Here is a 19837-nt window from a genome sequence, read left to right on the forward strand (position 1 = left end):
GTCACCAGCAAAACACCCCCACACCATCACACCTCCTCCTCCATGCTTCACAGTGGGAACCAGGCATGTGGAATCCATCCGTTCACCTTTTCTGCGTCTCACAAAGACACGGCGGTTGGAACCAAAGATCTCAAATTTGGACTCATCAGACCAAAGCACAGATTTCCACTGGTCTAATGTCCATTCCTTGTGTTTCTTGGCCCAAACAAATCTCTTCTGCTTATTGCCTCTCCTTAGCAGTGCTTTCCTAGCAGCTATTTGACCATGAAGGCCTGATTCGCGCAGTCTCCTCTTAACAGTTGTTCTAGAGATGGGTCTGCTGCTAGAACTCTGTGTGGCATTCATCTGGTCTCTGATCTGAGCTGCTGTTAACTTGCGATTTCTGAGGCTGGTGACTCGGATGAACTTATCCTCAGAAGCAGAGGTGACTCTTGGTCTTCCTTTCCTGGGTCGGTCCTCACGTGTGCCAGTTTCGTTGTAGCGCTTGATGGTTTTTGCGACTCCACTTGGGGACACATTTAAAGTTTTTGCAATTTTCCGGACTGACTGATCTTCATTTCTTAAAGTAATGATGGCCACTCGTTTTTCTTTAGTTAGCTGATTGGTTCTTGCCATAATATGAATTTTAACAGTTGTGCAATAGGGCTGTCGGCTGTGTATTAACCTGACTTCTGCACAACACAACTGATGGTCCCAACCCCATTGATAAAGCAAGAAATTCCACTAATTAACCCTGATAAGGCACACCTGTGAAGTGGAAACCATTTCAGGTGACTACCTCTTGAAGCTCATGGAGAGAATGCCAAGAGTGTGCAAAGCAGTAATCAGAGCAAAGGGTGGCTATTTTGAAGAAACTAGAATATAAAACATGTTTTCAGTTATTTCACCTTCTTTTGTTAAGTACATAACTCCACATGTGTTCATTCGTAGTTTTGATGCCTTCAGTGAGAATCTACAATGTAAATAGTCATGAAAATAAAGAAAACGCATTGAATGAGAAGGTGTGTCCAAACTTTTGGCCTGTACTGTATATATATATATATATATATATATATATATATATATGTGTAGGGAGTATGTATATAGTCATCTTAGAAAAGTCAAAAGAAAAGAAACAGAGTGAGACTGCGAGAGAGAAAGAGAGAGCGCGTGCGCACGAGAGAAGGGCAACATTGATTTACAATTGTGGTGACCTCCTCCCAGGCTACATTTGCATCATCAGCCCGTGGAGGTCTGCTCGCATATTTCTGCTCGCAGAAGTTTGGCCGTGTGACGCTGCTGCTCTCTTCTGTCATGGCGAATTGAGTAAACTCTCATTACGCCTTCGTGCGGCGCATTTAAGGGCGAGAAGAGGGGCTCATTTGATTGATGTGATGTGTGTAAAACCCACTCCACGCCTTCTTTCCTCCCTCTTTCCGACTTGCGCAGGTAGGAGAGACAGAGGTGGGAAAGAGGAGTAGCTGCGCCAGGTGCACGGTGTGCCAAACTTGCAAAATCCGCCTGGCCACACCCAGCTGGCGAAGCGCAGGTGCACTGCGCCCCCGCCTCGCCTGGTCTGCGAAACTTGAGCCCTTTATCTCCAACACTTGCGGATCAAAACCACTTGGAAAACACCTGCGCTCGGACCACAGTTTATGGCTGGGACATACATTTTCAAGCACCAAAACTTGCTCAAGACTAAGGTAATTATTTTACTGAACGAACGTGCGTCTGTGTCTGTGTGCGCGAGCCAGCCATTACGTATTTTCACTGTAATGGCATTAGCCTACAAACATTACCAACTAAACACTGTGCTGTGCACTCTGCACTGTTTCTTTCATTCTTTCTCCGTGTTGCGTGTGTATGTGTGTACCTATGTGCCCGCGCACGCCCCACGTACGCGCGTGCCTCTGTGTCGTCAGCCGAAACTATGCTCCATGTATTTTGCCATAAAGCATGTTTCTAAATGCAGTGTGTATTGTTTGTCTTACATTAATATTTATTACACAGTGCATTTACAGTGCTCTCATTTTGCATCTCCTCTAATATACTGTTTTTGATTTCTTACTCCTCTATACATAACACATCCCCAGGTAATGACTAGTAACTATAAATGAACACAAGCAAACTGAAAGCTCTCACTGAAGGTGAACTAGGACATATTAAACTCTAAGGCTTTTAAAGGGGAACTAATGTTTTTTCAACCTGGTCAGCTAGGGCTGACCTGCCTGCAGCCTGTGTGTGCATGCTATATTAAATAATAGTGCACTCAGACAGTGTCAAACAACATCAAAATATGTCGTAAAAGTGCATTTTTTTCACACAGATAGGCTCGGATTGTTAGTAAAATTATCCGACAACATAACGGAAAAAAGAAATGAACGTCTCTTTTTCTCTTTGGCTCATCTAGATCCAGTTGGTCAAAATCAGGTAAAAATTCAGCCATGACTACTCCAAACAGAGTAACTCCTCGCGTTTGTAACGTCACTCCAACAACTCAAATCTTGCGAGATGTGAGATTTCAGAGCAAGACTTTCACTCTCTGAGTGAGTGTTTTGACTTGCCACAACAAACATGTCCAAACTTTTACCCGATTTTGACCAACTGGATCCGGATGAGCCATTTGAATTTGATGACCGCCCATATTTATTTGAACACGGAGTACACGGACGTACACGGACGCAGAGCTCATTGAAATTGAAGAGCAGACGAGGACAGAGACGGAGCAGCAACAGGCAGAGGAACATGTCCGAATCCAGCTAAAGGTAAACACAGACGTTCATTTCTCCTTTCTGTTATGTTGTTGGATAATTATACTAACAATCCGAGCCTATCTGTGTAAAAAAAAAAAAAATGCACTTTTAGTGGAAGTATTTTGACGTTGTTTGATGCTGTCTGAGTGCCCTATTATTTAATATAGCACACGCTCACAGGCTGCAGGCAGGTCAGCCCTAGCTTCGTACTGGAGAAATGTCAAATATTGAACATCCTATCACTCATTTAGACAAAAGTAGACCGGAAATTAGGGCCCAGGTTGAAAAAAACATTAGTTCCCCTTTAATGAAAGCCCTACTCCAGCCAGCATTACTCCCTTTTTTACAGATAATGTTCTTTCTCAAACAGAGAATGTGATGTGGTTAATAGTATGGCATAATCCATTACCATTGCAACCACACTGCTGCTCTAGTGTACGTGTCAAGGTCAACATCATTAGCAAGTGTAACATTGGCATGGATAGCGGGAGAGGTCACTCAAACATCAGTTATGAAGTGGAGAATTTTTCTCCCCCTGCTTCACCTGAAAACAAGAAACCCAATGACACTGAGGTCATCAGAATACATGTACTTGAGCCACTGGCTCCCATTCTTTGAGACACTGACGGAGCTTTTACTGCTTCTTAACTTGCAGAGCTGGTGCTGCACAGGAAATTGCCAAGTGGCAAGTTTGCTATATGTTCCACAAGCTCTTTTAGCATTTTTAGTAATATAGGAATAAATAAACAACACCATTACATGCCCCAACATGTAAAAATGAGTAATATAGCTGTCATGGAAGTACCTTTTGTGATTTCAGATCAAATCAGCTATCAGATCAGTGGTAGCACTTTGTACCACTGGGTTAGCTCGCTGAACGTCGGTGCCACTGAGCAGTAGCTCACACCCATTCTTTGGCTCAGTGGGTGATCTCATCAACGAGTTACAGCAGAGTCATGACTCAGTGTGGGTTTGTACTCATTACAATGACTAGGTGGCTCAAAACTCAGATGCAGACTCATGACAATGCAGCTGCGCAAGCTTGGAAGATACCATATGACCTACAGCTTACACTAGAGTCATACATAATCTTTCATCCGTCTTCTTTCTAAGTCATTTTTCAAAATATTTTGCAGTGTGGCCAATCAAACTTTTCTGGAAATACAAAATATCATAAAAATGCCAAAACATAGCAGAGGGGGGCTTTAAAACCTTTAAAATCAGACCTACACTGTGTGATGCCAAACTACAACTGCTAAACCAAATGGAAATTACTAGTACATCCTATGAATTATGCCAAAGCAGAACACAGCAGTAGCCCATAAACAATAATACACTTCATAATCCAACTCACATTAATGATCTGGAAAAATGGCTTGATGTTGTTCATGTTGACCGCATGATCAGGTCTCTGTTTTCATCCTCAAAGCTCTCTTATCAAATATCACAGGGAAATAAATCCCTCACCTGTTGGAATCCTTATGGCATTTCCCATTCAAACAGGGAATGAAAATTACATTTAAATGAAAATATTAAAATCTGCCCATATTTGTGGAGCCACCTGTAGTGTATGTAAATACACTTAGCAAAGGCTTGTAGTTGCTGATGGTCTTAAAACTACATAATTTCAATGCATGGCATAGATCCAAGTGGGAAAAAAAACACGGAGGTGCATTAAAGCAGAGCTATCTCACTTTTAAAAAATAACTTGTTTCAATTCTCAACGCAAGTCGGGTTATACTGCTTTTAATATAACTTGAATAGAATTTTTTATGATTGGCAGGGTTTTATTTCTATTCTTGATATGCATGATTTGTTTTATCTGCTTTCCAAACAGCCCGCAGACCAAGTTCACATGTGTGTTCTGCTTCATTACCATATGCAAAAAAGTGGTGGCCTGAGACAAAAGAGGTCCATGAGCATCAGCTGAGTGGGTGAGAGGAAAAGCTTTGGCCTACACGAGGCTACTGTTGACACAACACAGTGTTTTTACAATGTGATTTATGAAGGGACAGCAAATCATGGACTGAAGTTAAGGATGCAATATAGTATGATTTAAAGTTTTCTCAACAGTGGCCAAACTTTAAATTTCCTAGAGTTTATGAGGTTGCCAATAACTCTTTTGCACTTAGGATCCTCTGCGGTGCATTGTACATGCATTATTATTATTATTACTACAAAAGGGAGTTCTTCTTGAAAATGACCACACTGACTAAAAAAGATTATTCTAATTTACCAATACATATATCAAAATTGCATAGTATTGTAACTTTTCATAGACTGGCAGTGATAGTTCTACAAGGAGTTAAAATCCTGCAGAATGGGAGGTAAAATGAGTTCTAGGCAGATACTTTTTTATTTGATTCTTTGTGCATATATGTTAGGGCTGTCAAAATAACGCTTTAATTTGATTAATTAATCACAGAAAAAATAATGCATCACAAAAGTTGATGCTGATTAATTGCATTCCGTTGTGCCCTTTGACCCAGTACATCACTGAAGGCCACAGTGGCATTGTCATATAGGCAGATGAGACAACACTGCTTGGCCTTGTGAATGGAACGTTTACATTTAAAAAATGCCCAGAGGGAACTGTTGATAGGAGAACTGTCTCTGCAGTTTCTGCAATAAGTAATATTTGTACCATCAAAGCACAGCCTCTGATGCTAGTGCTAGCAGCCAGCCTCGTCAAGCCACAATCAACCAGGTGTGTCCAAATTCCAGCAGCTTCACATCTGCCAAAAGTTCAAAAGTTTGGATCTAACTGTGAAGGTATATATGCTGTTAATAAATACAGTTTATAACTATATTATAACATATAATCAGTCATTCATTAACTGTTCATACACTTTTGAGGAGAGGTTAGAAATAAACTCTAAAAATCACAATAAACACTTAAAAATATATTTGTGATATGATCATTTATTGAGAGTTTAGATGGCTTGTAAATGCTCAGGATGGGGGTTGAAGTGAAGATTTTTTTTTTTTGTTTTAATACTGCAGCTGTATTCTGCAACACACTTGTTTCGTGTGGGGAATAAAGGCCAGGGTTTGTATGTGTGTGTTACCTACCCAGTGCGTTTGGTGATGGTGCCCAGGGTCATCGGCTGTTTAATTTGAGCCAAAGGCAGCACCACAGTGAGGGTGGGCAGCGGGGTCAGTCGAGGATTCCCCATGTTGTTATTGGTGAAGTTGTTGTATGAATCCTGGCTGCACAGCTTGGCTGGAAATACACAAAAATACAGGATTACTTAAAGTACTTTCAGTGAATATTAGTGGATGTTTTTGGACAGCAAGGTCAACCTGCTTTTCAAAGATTTTAAGTGAAACATAATGGACAAATATGTCAATCCAGAGCCTTTCCAGGTAATAGTTGCAGAATACTGATAATCACATTATGAAAACTGACAGAACCTTTCATACATTATTCATTTTTCAATGCTCAGTCATTCCTTTTTTATCTTTAGAGATGCTAATTTGTCTGCAAACACTTAACCCTTAAATGTGGGCAGGGTTGTTGTCACTCACTGCTCTGTCCAGCATTCACTGTATTTCCTGATTACCAGTGACACAGGTGGAAGTCTGTGCCTCATTTATCGTCCACAGAAAGAGGGTGGACAGCCACATTTTCAGAAAAAAATAAAACACGTGGCAGAGAGAGTTTCTCTTGATGGAATATTTGAAAATAGCAGGTTTCTGCATTTAGTCCTTCTTAGGCAAGCTAGGGTGTTTACAGTTGCTGTAGCTTGCAGGAACAGTGCTCCGTAACGCTTTTTTTTTTCTCAGACTGAAAATTAGAATAATTTCTATCACATAACCCAGCCGAAATTAATATATATACACTTGAAGATCCACTCATTAGTACAAGTATATGTCATATTAAAACTAAAGTAATGGTCAAAGTTGTCATATGGAATATTTAAGGTGTGTTGATTGATTCACGTCATGATCTCATGCATTGAGTAACATTACAAGTTAACGTTCCATCTTAAAAGTCACTGGCAGTCAGAGCATGTGAGCGGAGCGGAGCGGGTGAAAATTTCCGCTCCTCGCTCGCAGACCTGTCACTTTGCGCCACTTGTTCGCTCCGCTTGGTTCTGCGCATTCTTTGCTCCGCTCCATCATAAATTTTATTCCGCTCCACTCGCTCACCATTCCGCTCAAAAAAACTGTGTTGTACTACCCTAAACTGTAATCTTCTATTCACAAATAAAACATGAGCTTGGTAGATTCTCCGGGGAAGTCCTCTCCCCTCTCCCCGCAGTTAGGGACCGTTCTACATGGTACCGCTGCTTCTCTTCTCAGTTTCTTTTCTGAAGTACAGAGTAAACTCCATAGTTTTGAAAGAAAATAGTGTGGGTGTACGCAGGTGCAAAGATGCATTCTGGGTGGGGCATGAGCGACCGGAGCGAAATTGGAGCGAGATATATATGTATATATATATATATATATATATATATATATAAATGTATACATACATACATCTATATATACATTTGTCTGTGGTGGCCAGTGCTATTCTGTTTGCTGTGGTGAGAGCAGCCGACGCCAACAGACTCAACAAGCTGATCAGAAAGGCCAGTGACGCTGTGGGGGTGGAGCTGGACCCTCTGACAGCAGTGTCAGACAGGAGGATGCTGTCGAAGGTGCGGGCGATACTTCAGCATGGCTCTCACCCTCTCCACAACGCTCTGGTCGAACAGAGGAGCACCTTCAGCCAGAGACTGATTGCTCCTATGCACCACTGAGCGCCACAGGAAGTCATTCTTACCTGTGGCCATTAAATATATATATATATATATATACATATATATATATATACAGTACAGGCCAAAAGTTTGGACACACCTTCTCATTCAATGCGTTTTCTTTATTTTCATGACTATTTACATTGTAGATTCTCACTGAAGGCATCAAAACTACGAATGAACACATGTGGAGTTATGTACTTAACAAAAAAAGGTGAAATAACTGAAAACATGTTTTATATTCTAGTTTCTTCAAAATAGCCACCCTTTGCTCTGATTACTGCTTTGCACACTCTTGGCATTCTCTCCATGAGCTTCAAGAGGTAGTCACCTGAAATGGTTTCCACTTCACAGGTGTGCCTTATCAGGGTTAATTAGTGGAATTTCTTGCTTTATCAATGGGGTTGGGACCATCAGTTGTGTTGTGCAGAAGTCAGGTTAATACACAGCCGACAGCCCTATTGGACAACTGTTAAAATTCATATTATGGCAAGAACCAATCAGCTAACTAAAGAAAAACGAGTGGCCATCATTACTTTAAGAAATGAAGGTCAGTCAGTCCGGAAAATTGCAAAAACTTGAAATGTGTCCCCAAGTGGAGTCGCAAAAACCATCAAGCGCTACAACGAAACTGGCACACATGAGGACCGACCCAGGAAAGGAAGACCAAGAGTCACCTCTGCTTCTGAGGATAAGTTCATCCGAGTCACCAGCCTCAGAAATCGCTCAGATCAGAGACCAGATGAATGCCACACAGAGTTCTAGCAGCAGACCCATCTCTAGAACAACTGTTAAGAGGAGACTGCGCGAATCAGGCCTTCATGGTCAAATAGCTGCTAGGAAACCACTGCTAAGGAGAGGCAACAAGCAGAAGAGATTTGTTTGGGCCAAGAAACACAAGGAATGGACATTAGACCAGTGGAAATCTGTGCTTTGGTCTGATGAGTCCAAATTTGAGATCTTTGGTTCCAACACGCCGTGTCTTTGTGAGAGCGCAGAAAAGGTGAGCGGATGGATTCCACATGCCTGGTTCCCACTGTGAAGCATGGAGGAGGAGGTGTGATGGTGTGGGGGTGTTTTGCTGGTGACACTGTTGGGGATTTATTCAAAAGGTGAAGGCACACTGAACCAGCATGGCTACCACAGCATCCTGCAGCGACATGCCATCCCATCAGGTTTGCGTTTAGTTGACGATCATTTATTTTTCAACAGGACAATGACCCCAAACACACCTCCAGGCTGTGTAAGGGCTATTTGACCAAGAAGGAGAGTGATGGAGTGCGGCAGATGACCTGGCCTCCACAGTCACCGGACCTGAACCCAATCGAGATGGTTTGGGGTGAGCTGGACCGCAGAGTGAAGGCAAAGGGGCCAACAAGTGCTAAACACCTCTGGGAACTCCTTCAAGACTGTTGGAAAACCATTTCAGGTGACTACCTCTTGAAGCTCATGGAGAGAATGCCAAGAGTGTGCAAAGCAGTAATCAGAGCAAAGGGTGGCTATTTTGAAGAAACTAGAATATAAAACATGTTTTCAGTTATTTCACCTTTTTTGTTAAGTACATAACTCCACATGTGTTCATTCATAGTTTTGATGCCTTCAGTGAGAATCTACAATGTAAATAGTCATGAAAATAAAGAAAATGCATTGAATGAGAAGGTGTGTCCAAACTTTTGGCCTGTACTGTATATATATATATATATATATATACATACGTGTATACACACACACACACACACACACATATATATATATATATATATATATATATATATATATAAAAACCAGCCTCATGTGCAATGTTTGGAAATAACCAGCTCAAGATGCTCTACTGCAAACGCTCCAGCTCTGCTTCTAGTGCCTGGCAGTCTGTTAATCAAGGCCAATCAACAGGCTCCACACACTGGTTCAGCACGCACGCATGCGCGCGCGCACACACACACACTCACACACACACACACACACACACACACACACACACACACACACACACACACACAAGGATGATCCAAAGCAACACATCTCATCTTGCATATCCCATGCAGCTCCAGCCAAACATAATCAGAGCATGTCAAAGGGCTTCTTGAAGGCCTGATGACCTGCTCCTTCAGAAGAAAGCTAGTTCTGCATAAAACTTCTCAACACTTTTTGTTTGCTAGGCAAGTAGAGTTCATCTCTGGCAGACAAAAGTTGAGCATGCAATCATATGCTTGTTGTATTAATGTATTACTTATTTTAAAAACACCAAAGTCCACATTTTTTCTAAACATTAGCACATGACAAGACAGCTTTGACATGATGTACATCCACCAATTAGATTTTTTGTTTCTGTGTGTGTGTTTGTTTATTTTTTTGTGCACATGTTGCCGATGAATTTCTTTTTTTCTTTTAAAGATTGTTTTTTCAGGGTTTTGCCTTTAATTGACAAGAGAGAGTGAAATGGGGGAGTGAGAGAGAGTGGGGGGATCACATGCAGCAAATGGTTGTGAGCTGGTGTCAAACACGCGACCGCTGCAGTGAGGCATCGCCTCTGTATATGGGGTGCCGGCACTATCCACTATGCTACTGACGCCCCGGCCGATGAATTTCTATATGCCATTTTCCAATGCTGTGACAATCACAAGCACGGTTCCTTTTTCCTCCATTGTACTGGGGTGAACGCACAAATCTCTGAGAAGCTTATTTCTAGGCCTGGACAAATGAAACTATAACTGTATGCATGGCTACATACCACTGGACCAAAGTAAAGCAACATGGTTCCATTTGTAATTTTGGTAAGGTGGCCCTTTAACAATGGGAAAATAAACAGTTACATCCAAGCAGTTACATAGAAACATTACACTATAGGAGATAAGAAATGCAGATTATAAAACAAATATGATTTTGCAATCCTGTGACAATAGCTACAACAAAAAAAGTGTACCCTGCAGATTCAATGGGCAGCCCAAGGAAAATTCCAAGTTCAAGTGCTTTCTAAAGAAATAAAGAGCAAACCTGTGGGTGCACTACAATACGCTCTCTGAATGTTTTCCTTGTTCCATTTGTTGCCTTAATAGATGAGTGACAGCCGCGTAACATAAAGGAATGAAAAGGAGGGAGGGGGGATGCAGAGACAAAGAAAACAAGGCGAACATCAAAGGTTACAATAGGGGTAGAGGAGGAGAGTGGCTTGTCATTATTCAGAGGGAGCGATCAAGAGGAGGCTGAATGAGAGCGGAAAGGGACCGCTGAGTGTTTTGGTCTAGTCTTTTAGATCATTAACGTGTACCTCTGAGTTTCATTAGTCCTGCCAAACCTCTGCTTTGTGTTCCTCTATAGGGCTGTCTTTTAGACCTCCACTGGCCAACAATGCTGCGTGACCTTCAGAGTGGGAGAGGAGACCATTACACAAACCTGTCCTTCATTTCCTTCTGCTCCTCTCTTGGTAAGACTAACAGAGATCCGTACCAGGGCAACTCCTGAAAGCCCTTCATGTTTCAAAAGTAGCCTACTACACCTCCTGAGCCAGGGCAGCCACCTTTTGTGTTGAAGGGAGGGGGTGGATGAGGAAAAAACATCTGTACAGGAAGCAGCCTGAAGTCCACACACTAAAAGGGCGTAAAAAAGGATTGTTTATTCATGCTTTTTAAGATTTTTTTTCTAGAACTAAACAGTTAGACTGCACAAAGACACAATGTAAAACATAACATGCAAAAATGTGATCTAGTTTTTACTTTTTGTTTTTAGTATTTTCCCGTTTCATTATTCCCATATGTCTAGGTCTTCATTTTATCCTCTATTGTAGACAAAACTGAATGATGACAATGATTAAGATACTGCCAGTGTTAATTTCGTTGATGAAAACTATGACGATAACTTTTCATTAACAACCTTTTTTCCATGACGAATACAAGATGACGGCTAGCTAAAAATAGATCTTGATAATAAAAACTAAGACGAAATCTACATTTCATTGTTGTTGATGAGAAGAAAATGTGAGTGGTGTACTACTGGACACTGAGAGCCGGGAATGGCCATGCTTGTAATTATCTCCAAATGCTGCATCAGGGACAGGCTGCCAAACTCCAGTAAGTAGTTGGTGCCAGGATGTTTAGCTAGCCACTGAATTGCAGCTGAGCAAGCAGCTACCAGCTGCTGGACTTCACATCTGTTGATCCCCGCAGGACTGCACTCAGATCAAGACTATCTCAGGAAGGTTTATGGGTTGATGAGTGTAGCTGTGCTGTAAGTAAATAGACTGAGCTCAGATAAATTCTCTCTGACAGAGATGAAAATTTCAGTTTTAATCACTAAGTCTGTGAGAGGACACAGGTTTAAACCTCCAGATTAACATTTTTGAAAGAATTCAGGCTTTAATGAAGTTATCTTTCTGCTCAGAGTCAGAGTTTACAACAAATCCTTGTCTCAGATTAGTTATTTGTGGTGTCAAAGTTTTTAAGAGCATAAACAGAGAGATGTTGAACTTTTCAAATGATGTTCAGTAAATGTGTGCTCATAAATCACCCCTTAAACCTGTCAAAAACTACCAGTCACATTGATATAACCTGTCACATTGATTCTACTTTCTGATGCATGAATTAGCCTCACTGGAATAGTTTAAAGATTTAAAAAAAAAAAAAAAAAAAAACATACAAACATAGAAAACATATTGACATATTGTCAAATGTAATCAATTTTCGTCCACTAAAACTATGAAGACAAAGAATGACTTAAATGGGACTTAAACTAATAAGCATTTTCGTCTCAAGACTAAAGACTATTTCAGACTAAGTCTGAAATAGCTGTCAAAATTAACACTGGTATGATACTGCCACTGATGACAGTATAAAGATACAATTATTGTTACTTCCCGTTCTATGATTAGTGCGGACGCTTGATAAATAGCAGTGGGTCATTTTGGCTGCTGTGGTACTGTTAAAAGAGTTAAATGATACAGTTCTGTCAAACTACACTTGTTTGCTGTTATCTTCATAGAGGGAGTAGTTAAGGGCATGTCTACATCCACCTCTAGCTAATTGTGAATGGGTTCACCATTTTACAAAGACTGAAATTCCTAAAACAGTACCATGTGTGTGCATGACTATATGAATCTGATGAAAAGAGTGTGTGTGCATGTTTCTGCATTTTTATGTACTCACACTTTCACTCTTGGATCTATTTGGAATATAAGGATTTGAAATTTACATTTAGATGTTACCTTCTGTTTGGAGCCAGATGCACCAGAAACCACAGAGCACAAAGTCTGGTCTGAATATTAAGCAGCATTTGCCATATTTGTCACCTGCTGTTATTTCCACTGCATCATAAGTACTACCTGTACTACCAATACTATCACTACTATTGCAGTACAACAGAAACTACTGCTCTCAGTACTACCACTAATGTTTCATCAAAATCATCTTTTAAATTATCCATTGAAATGTAACTGTGAAATTGTTGCATGTTCTCAAAGATTGCAGAAGTATCTAGGTATGAATTATAATAAATCAAAACTGAAAGACAAAGTCATTGCAGAGAAAAGCCAGAGAGGAAAAATTCTAACCAAGGCTACTACAAAGAGAAAGAGAGACGGAGTGAGAAAGTGAGGTAGACATATGAGAAGTGTCTGGCAGTCAGATAGCTCTAGACGAAGGCTATGATTTGATTAATGACCGGGGCGTGATGTGCCCAAGCACTGATACATGACATCCCCATGGAAAGAAGATCCATCAATGCAAATCCAGCTCCGACGCCGTCGTCCAGAGAAAAACTCTGACCCTGCCAAAAAGTGACACTGTCACCTGACCCTCATCTCCCTTTCTTCTTTAACCATCCATCCAGCTATCCATCCATCCCTCCCTGTCTCAACAGCATTTGCATTCTCTTCTCGCATTTAGCCTATCTCTCTATCCTTCGCGCCTTTTCCCTCTCCTCAGCCACTCTGTGTCACGCCATCTCATGTTTCTCTCCCCTCTTTTAATATCCAATTTGCATCAAATACAAGCAGGAGGCCTCCAATGAGGAGCCTACTTGTGAAAGGACAAGCTCTGAAAACAGTGTATGTCCACAAAAACACTGTGTCTTATTTGAATTGTTCTGCCAGTGAGGATATTTTAGTCCAAGGAAAAGAAAAATCTTGCATGAATGGAGAGGAACTGGGTTGGGGAGTGTTACAGGGCAGCAGGTTAGGCAGGTGACATGTTGACTGATGCTCTGGGAATTAGGAGAGGCCTTGGACCTGAGGATGATATTGCAGCTGTGAGATGTAGGGGTTGAATAAGAGAAGGAGGCGGAGTATGAAAGACAAAAAAAAAAAAAAAAAAAAAAAGTTATCATGTCCCAGTGAGGGAATACTTTTGTGGTTTTGACTAGACTTTGCTTTGGCTTTTGAAGATATTTTCAGATTGAAGCTGATATATTTGACTGACTTCCTGTTAAGAATTAATGGCCGTGTAAGGTTGGGTGAGGAAGGTTTCACCACAGGGTTTCATAAACAAACATATCAACAACCTACACACTCAAAATGGAAATGAACATAATCACACAGAGTGTCAAAACTGCAAGTTCTGAGGGTATTGAGCAAATGTCTCTCACAGTGGAAGGATTTTTCTGCTGAAATATTTTCTAGACAGAAAAACTCTGGTGCAGAGATCTTTGTAGGTCAAATACCTATAACCTGATGATGGTTCCCATAAATAATCCCTCAGTATTAATATTTATTCTTGACTGGTCAAATATGTTACATTAAAATACAGGCTATGCTGTCCATCACACAGTCAGTGGATGACACTACCTGCCTAAAATTACGGCTAGGTGACAAGCCTTAATACCAAACTATGCCTGTAGCATCAAGTATTTCAGTATCAATAGTAATCACTGGGTGATTGGTCAAATTATTTGACTTGTTTATGTTTGCCCCTTTGAGATATGCATAAATGTGTGAATATGAGCCTGGCTCAGTTTGCCATAAAAGCTTTACATACATGTGAGCATATTTTAGAGTCCTAACTTGAGGTATTATTTTTGACAACACTTCAGTGCTGTCTGGCATCAAAACTCTGACATTTATGTCTTGTAATGAATGATAATATGATGAGGAACTTATACTGTGGTCACTGGGTTTGATTAAACTGAAAGAGTGAGAAGTGGGGTGAAGCACAGCAGTTATAAATACAGCCACGGAGATAAAGATTCAACTCTAAAATAGGTTTTAAAATCGATTATTAATAGACATTGTGGGAGAACTGAGAACACACTCCTTCCTTTACCAGAATTACTCTTTAAGCCCTCACTGTTCTACAGCAAAACTGCCACCACAGCACTGCAACTCTACTGTATCCACACTGCTTCTGATTATTATGGAACAATTATGCAACAGACAGCGAAGTTTGAACGTCAAAGAGCCATGACTTTGAATGATAGATAAAACCAGAAATGTCTGAAAAGTTGTTTTTTTTTTGTGTGTGGGTTTTTTTTTTTTGCTTTGAACAGATATTTTCTGATTTAAATCAGGGAATCTTAGATTCTGTTCTCTTCAGATCAAATGCATTTGTGTTATTAAGGGTTAAAACATGTACAATAATACAAAATGTACAAAACAATAATGTTTGCTATTCTGGTACTGAAGCACAAGTATACCAACATTTAAAAATGTCACTACCCCTACTTAAAATAGTTATTTGATAACTGACCAATATCAGCAAACCTGAATCAGTTGATTCCCAGTCCAACTTCCCACCATTCCTTTTTGTTGATAGTTCAAGTTTCCCAGACATGTTAAAGGTGGGAGGGATTAAAGCAGGGGAGAGGAAGAAGAATGGGGGGGGGGGGGGGGGCTGTTCCACAATCCAGTTCCCCAAAGTATCATTATTAAAACACTCACTTCCACAAGGGGAGGAAGGAGAGAGAGAGAAAAAAAAAACATAAGGGAGAAGAGACTGAGATGAACTAAAAAGGGTTGAACACAAAGGGGGAAGAAAAAAGAAAAAGGAGCGGGGATCCCCCACTGGACAGAGTAAAAACAAATTAAAAGAGCCCTTATAAAACACAGATGCTGTAAGGAAAATAAACTTCACAAGATTTATTGTTTTGTAAAGGAATCGGAAGACTGGTGGAAAAGCCATCAAGTCTTTTCTCCTCCTCCTTCCTCTCTTCTTTCTCTTTCAGGTAATGTTGTGGTGGAGGGACCTATCTCCTCACTTTTCCCTCTTACCCCCTCTCTTTTATCTTTGTACGGCGCTCTTGCTTGTCTGCTATTTTCAGTTAAAGCTAAGAGTTGAGGTCAGGCTGGCCTGTGTGAAAATGGCTTCCTGCCCGGTCCCCCACTCCCAAACCGCAAGCTAACGGGGAGGTTTTATTAACAGCCCTATTTGGGAACATTTTTTTGAACGTTTTGTATTTTCATTGACATTTCTCATGTCAAGGAGCTAAAACAAACAAACAAAAAAAAAACAAAAAACACCGGACAACAGGAACAGCAACAAAAAATCCCAGGACATGATTTCTCTGATTTTATCATTAAGTGTGAGAGCTAAAAAAAAAAAAAAAAAAAAAAAAAAAAAGGAAAGTGAGATTTTATATAACATATACCATAGAATTTTATATAATATGTACAAGATGCTGTATATGGCAATAAACAAATATCATGCTCAGAGCAGTGTGTGTTGGAATGAAAGAGAAAAAGCAGTGACTGGGAGGAAAAATAACCACAGCAATACAGAAGCACAGCATGTATACATGTGGAAACACACGCATGCTACCAACAAACAGCTAAACATAATTAGAAGAAAACTAGTAGGTGAAAGAAACACGCGCAATTTGAAAACACACACTTGCACACACAAACAGCAACCTGAAATCAGATCTCCAAGTTTATAGCATGTCAGTATTTACAAGGCTTCATCAGACAAGACTGAGTCACCAGCAAGAAGAGCCTGGAGGGAGTCGGACAGCTCCACTGGATCAGATGACACCCACACTCCACATTTTGTGTGTGTGTGTGTGTGTGTAGCCATCTGATTTGGGTCAAGGAGCTAGTACCTCACAGTAGAGAAGGAGCAGTTGTGGCTAATGACTGGATGTTTGGGAAAGCAGGAGGGGGTGGTGAGGTGGTTTGAGGAGGAGTGTAGAAGAGTGTGTGTATGTTGGGGGGCGGGGGGTTGTCTTGCACCCAGATACACAGATGCACGTACACTTACAAACCAATTTAGGGAGAGCAGGAGGAGAAGAGACAGTTGGAGTTGGAGAAAGACAGGATACATCCAATGGTTTCTGTGTTGTTCTTTACTCTTTGTTTTTTCTAAAGTAAAGATGACTAAGTGAGAACTTTAAACTTTTGAAATCAGAAAATAACAATAAAATGCATGAAATACAGAATAACAGGGTGAAAGCTAATTCTATTATTAGTGCACCCAAAGAAATTCAAATTCAGAAAATGTGGATGATAAGAGAAAAAACGATTCCAGGCTGTTAGGAGAGGAGCACGTGAAGATGTTCTTACAATCTTACATTAAACTAAATTAATAAATCATTTTACACTGTAACAAACAATAACAACTTTCTTTCCTTCTAACTCATACTTCTTAATTCTGTAGCCTGAAAAAAGGCAGTATGCAAAATGCGTGGATAAAACAAGAATTCAAGAATTCTCACTTTATTAATTTTGTTATATTATATCTGATGAAAGCAGGACAGAACCAAAGACTGTAATGAAATAAATATTTCAGCAGTCAGCAGAGCAGTCTATGGAAATTCCTCTCATTGACTTCATTTGTTTTGTTATTCTGATATAGGTGATGACATAAATGTCTGAACACCTGTAAAGACAATGTACAGTGTGTGAGGCAGGACTGAACCAGTACTGAGCATTTTGAGATTCTGTGTTTTTACATGCCAAAAGTGCTTTTTTTTTCACAAAAACAATAAAATAAAATAATAATATTAAGTAGTAGTAGTTGTAGTAGTAGTTGTTGTTGATTTCTACTTTTATTTATTTCTACAGCACTTTTTCAAAACAAAGTTGAAGAGTGCTTTATGTGGTTAAAACAGGAACAAAACATTTCAGCACTGCAATAATTTTAGACATTAATTCTCTTCAAAGCTGGAAAATCCCAGTCAAATCTCACCACAGGACAATGTCATTTCTCACTATTAACATTCCCTGTATACATCTGTACTATTTCTTTTTTACTTTTATCTGGACTGCCTGCCTATGTTTATATTGTGTATAGCATATCAATATATTTCCCTTATTTTTTATTTCACATATTTGATATTATTATATACACTACTTTCCATTATGTATATACTCTGTAAATTATTCTGCACTTCTCTGTTCCTTGCACTTCTGGTTAAATGCTAAACTGCAATTGGTTGTCTCAGTAGCTTTAATCTGTGCAATGACTGTGAAGTTGAACATAATCTACAATTCTTTAGTCTAATCTTGGATTAATTCAAGCAGTTTATTTATTTTAGTTTGATTTGGCAGGACCTAGAGTGAGACAATGTCTACAACCGAACCGTCATCAAGGAGGCAAGAGTAAGACTTAAGAAAGAAAGAAAGAAAGAAAGAAAGAAAGAAAGAAAGAAAGAAAGGAACAGAATTTAATCATAGTTTTCTTCGGCCACAACAAAACACAAGGAATTAATTGCAAAGTGCCTGTACCAAGTAATTTCTACAAAACAGACAATCTTGGTATTTTTCATCTGAATCAAAATGACCTTCCTCATTATATGAGATAACAAACAGATCAGAGTGTGCTCTTCCTGAGCGAGGAGGAGACTGGCTGCATCCGTCACTCTGTCTGGGTCTTAATGCTTCTCCTTTTATAGTCCAGCGGTCCAAAGGAAGGAGGAAACAATAAGAGAGACAGAGAGTAGATAATAAGATGTCTGAGCTGCTGTCACAGCTATCTCCCATTGTCTTTACAAGCAACTGGATAAAAATTATGAGGTCAAACTGAAACGTTCAACATTTCCTTCATAATCATAGTATGTTAATGGTGACTGATGGTGATCCTCCTGCAGTTACTGCTGACTTCATTATTTTCTTTAATGAGGCTGGTATGTTAATTAATTTATCAAACATCCCATCCCAAGACCTCTTGTGTTCCACACTGCATTCAAACACACACACACACACACACACACACACACACACACACACATACACGCACGCACACACTGAGGTCACATGTATACTTCTGATTTGATTTTGCCATTTGAAAACAACCCTTCTCTAATGGTGATTGATTGACGCTGCAGTTATGCCCAGCTGTGACAGAAGCTCTGTTTGAATAATGGGTAAAAACTGCAGGGCCACTTTGATCCGAATTTAGTCAGCTGTGTTTTGACAGCATCCACCTCTTAATGAATGCCATGTCAGAAACACTTAGCCATGATACCAGTAAACAAGGAGTTAAGAGTAAAGACGGACAAGTTTTTTTTCCAGGATTGTAGAAGTTTTACTTTTTTAAAATGTAAATCTATAAGGTTATATATTCAAGTCATGCATATTGGAATTGGATCAGTACTCACAGCCTTGCAATGCAAACAAATATATAAAATTTGTATTTCTGAGGTAGTGTTGTCACCATACACTCTAACTTTGATACAACACCTTAAAAAATATCAATATTAAAAACAATTTTCAATACCATGGGGAAAAATTGTAAGTGAGGGCATACAAATTACATTTTTTTGAAAAGATAAATGTAACAAGTTTCTGACAGGACAACAATGACTTTTCTTTTCTTTGTTAGGAGCAGACAGCAGCAGAAACTGTAGAAACATGAACATTCTGAGAGAATGAAAAAGCACAGCTAGTAGCGGTGTATCAGTACCGTGGAAAATGAGTATTGAAACTGTTTCAAATATTCAGAAGCTTTATGTATTGAAAAATTGATATTTTTGACAATACAACTGAGAATGACACACCTGTATTGAGGTTTAAGTATTAGTTGTATAAAATAAAGTGATATTTAGATCAAGCTATATGATAACTTGCCAAGAGACGTGTTAAGCCCTGACACTGGTGTAAGACAGACACTTCTACTGGCCTCAGGTTCAAGAACACAAAAAACTGAACTTAAATAAGAGTTAAAAAAAAATCCACACAGTGCAGTGGAACAAAGGTGGGATGTAAAACCTATTGATCCAGTGACAATGGAAGGCTTTGGATTTTCAGAGCATGCACTATTTACATGCTAGGCAATAAGCTGGAGGCCACAAGTGCCTTCTGTGGGTAATGGCAAGCCGGCTTTATTTCTTTATCTCTACCTTCCAATTTTGCAAATAAAATAATGATGAGTGCAGTGGCAGGCACCCAGTGATAAGACGGTTTAGTGGTTGTGGAGATTGAGTTATTAGAGTTTGTATAAA

At 39.8% G+C, this 19837-nt stretch overlaps 1 protein-coding gene across 7 annotated transcripts in view; it reads right to left on the reverse strand.

Moving 5' to 3' along the window:
- Positions 1-19837, reverse strand: part of bcas3 (BCAS3 microtubule associated cell migration factor) — a 937438-nt gene that overhangs the window by 635153 nt on the left and 282448 nt on the right. For all 7 annotated transcript variants that reach the window (XR_007449398.1, XM_049576752.1, XM_049576750.1 and 4 more), the window contains exon 16: positions 5805-5955. Coding sequence is in view for 6 of the 7 variants with exons in the window: in XM_049576752.1 (XP_049432709.1) it covers positions 5805-5955 (151 nt within the window). In the remaining variant the exon portion in view is untranslated. The remainder of the gene's footprint in view (positions 1-5804; positions 5956-19837) is intronic.

Source organism: Epinephelus fuscoguttatus, linkage group LG5, assembly GCF_011397635.1.
Source record: "Epinephelus fuscoguttatus linkage group LG5, E.fuscoguttatus.final_Chr_v1".
Classification (NCBI taxonomy): Eukaryota; Metazoa; Chordata; class Actinopteri; order Perciformes; family Serranidae; genus Epinephelus; species Epinephelus fuscoguttatus.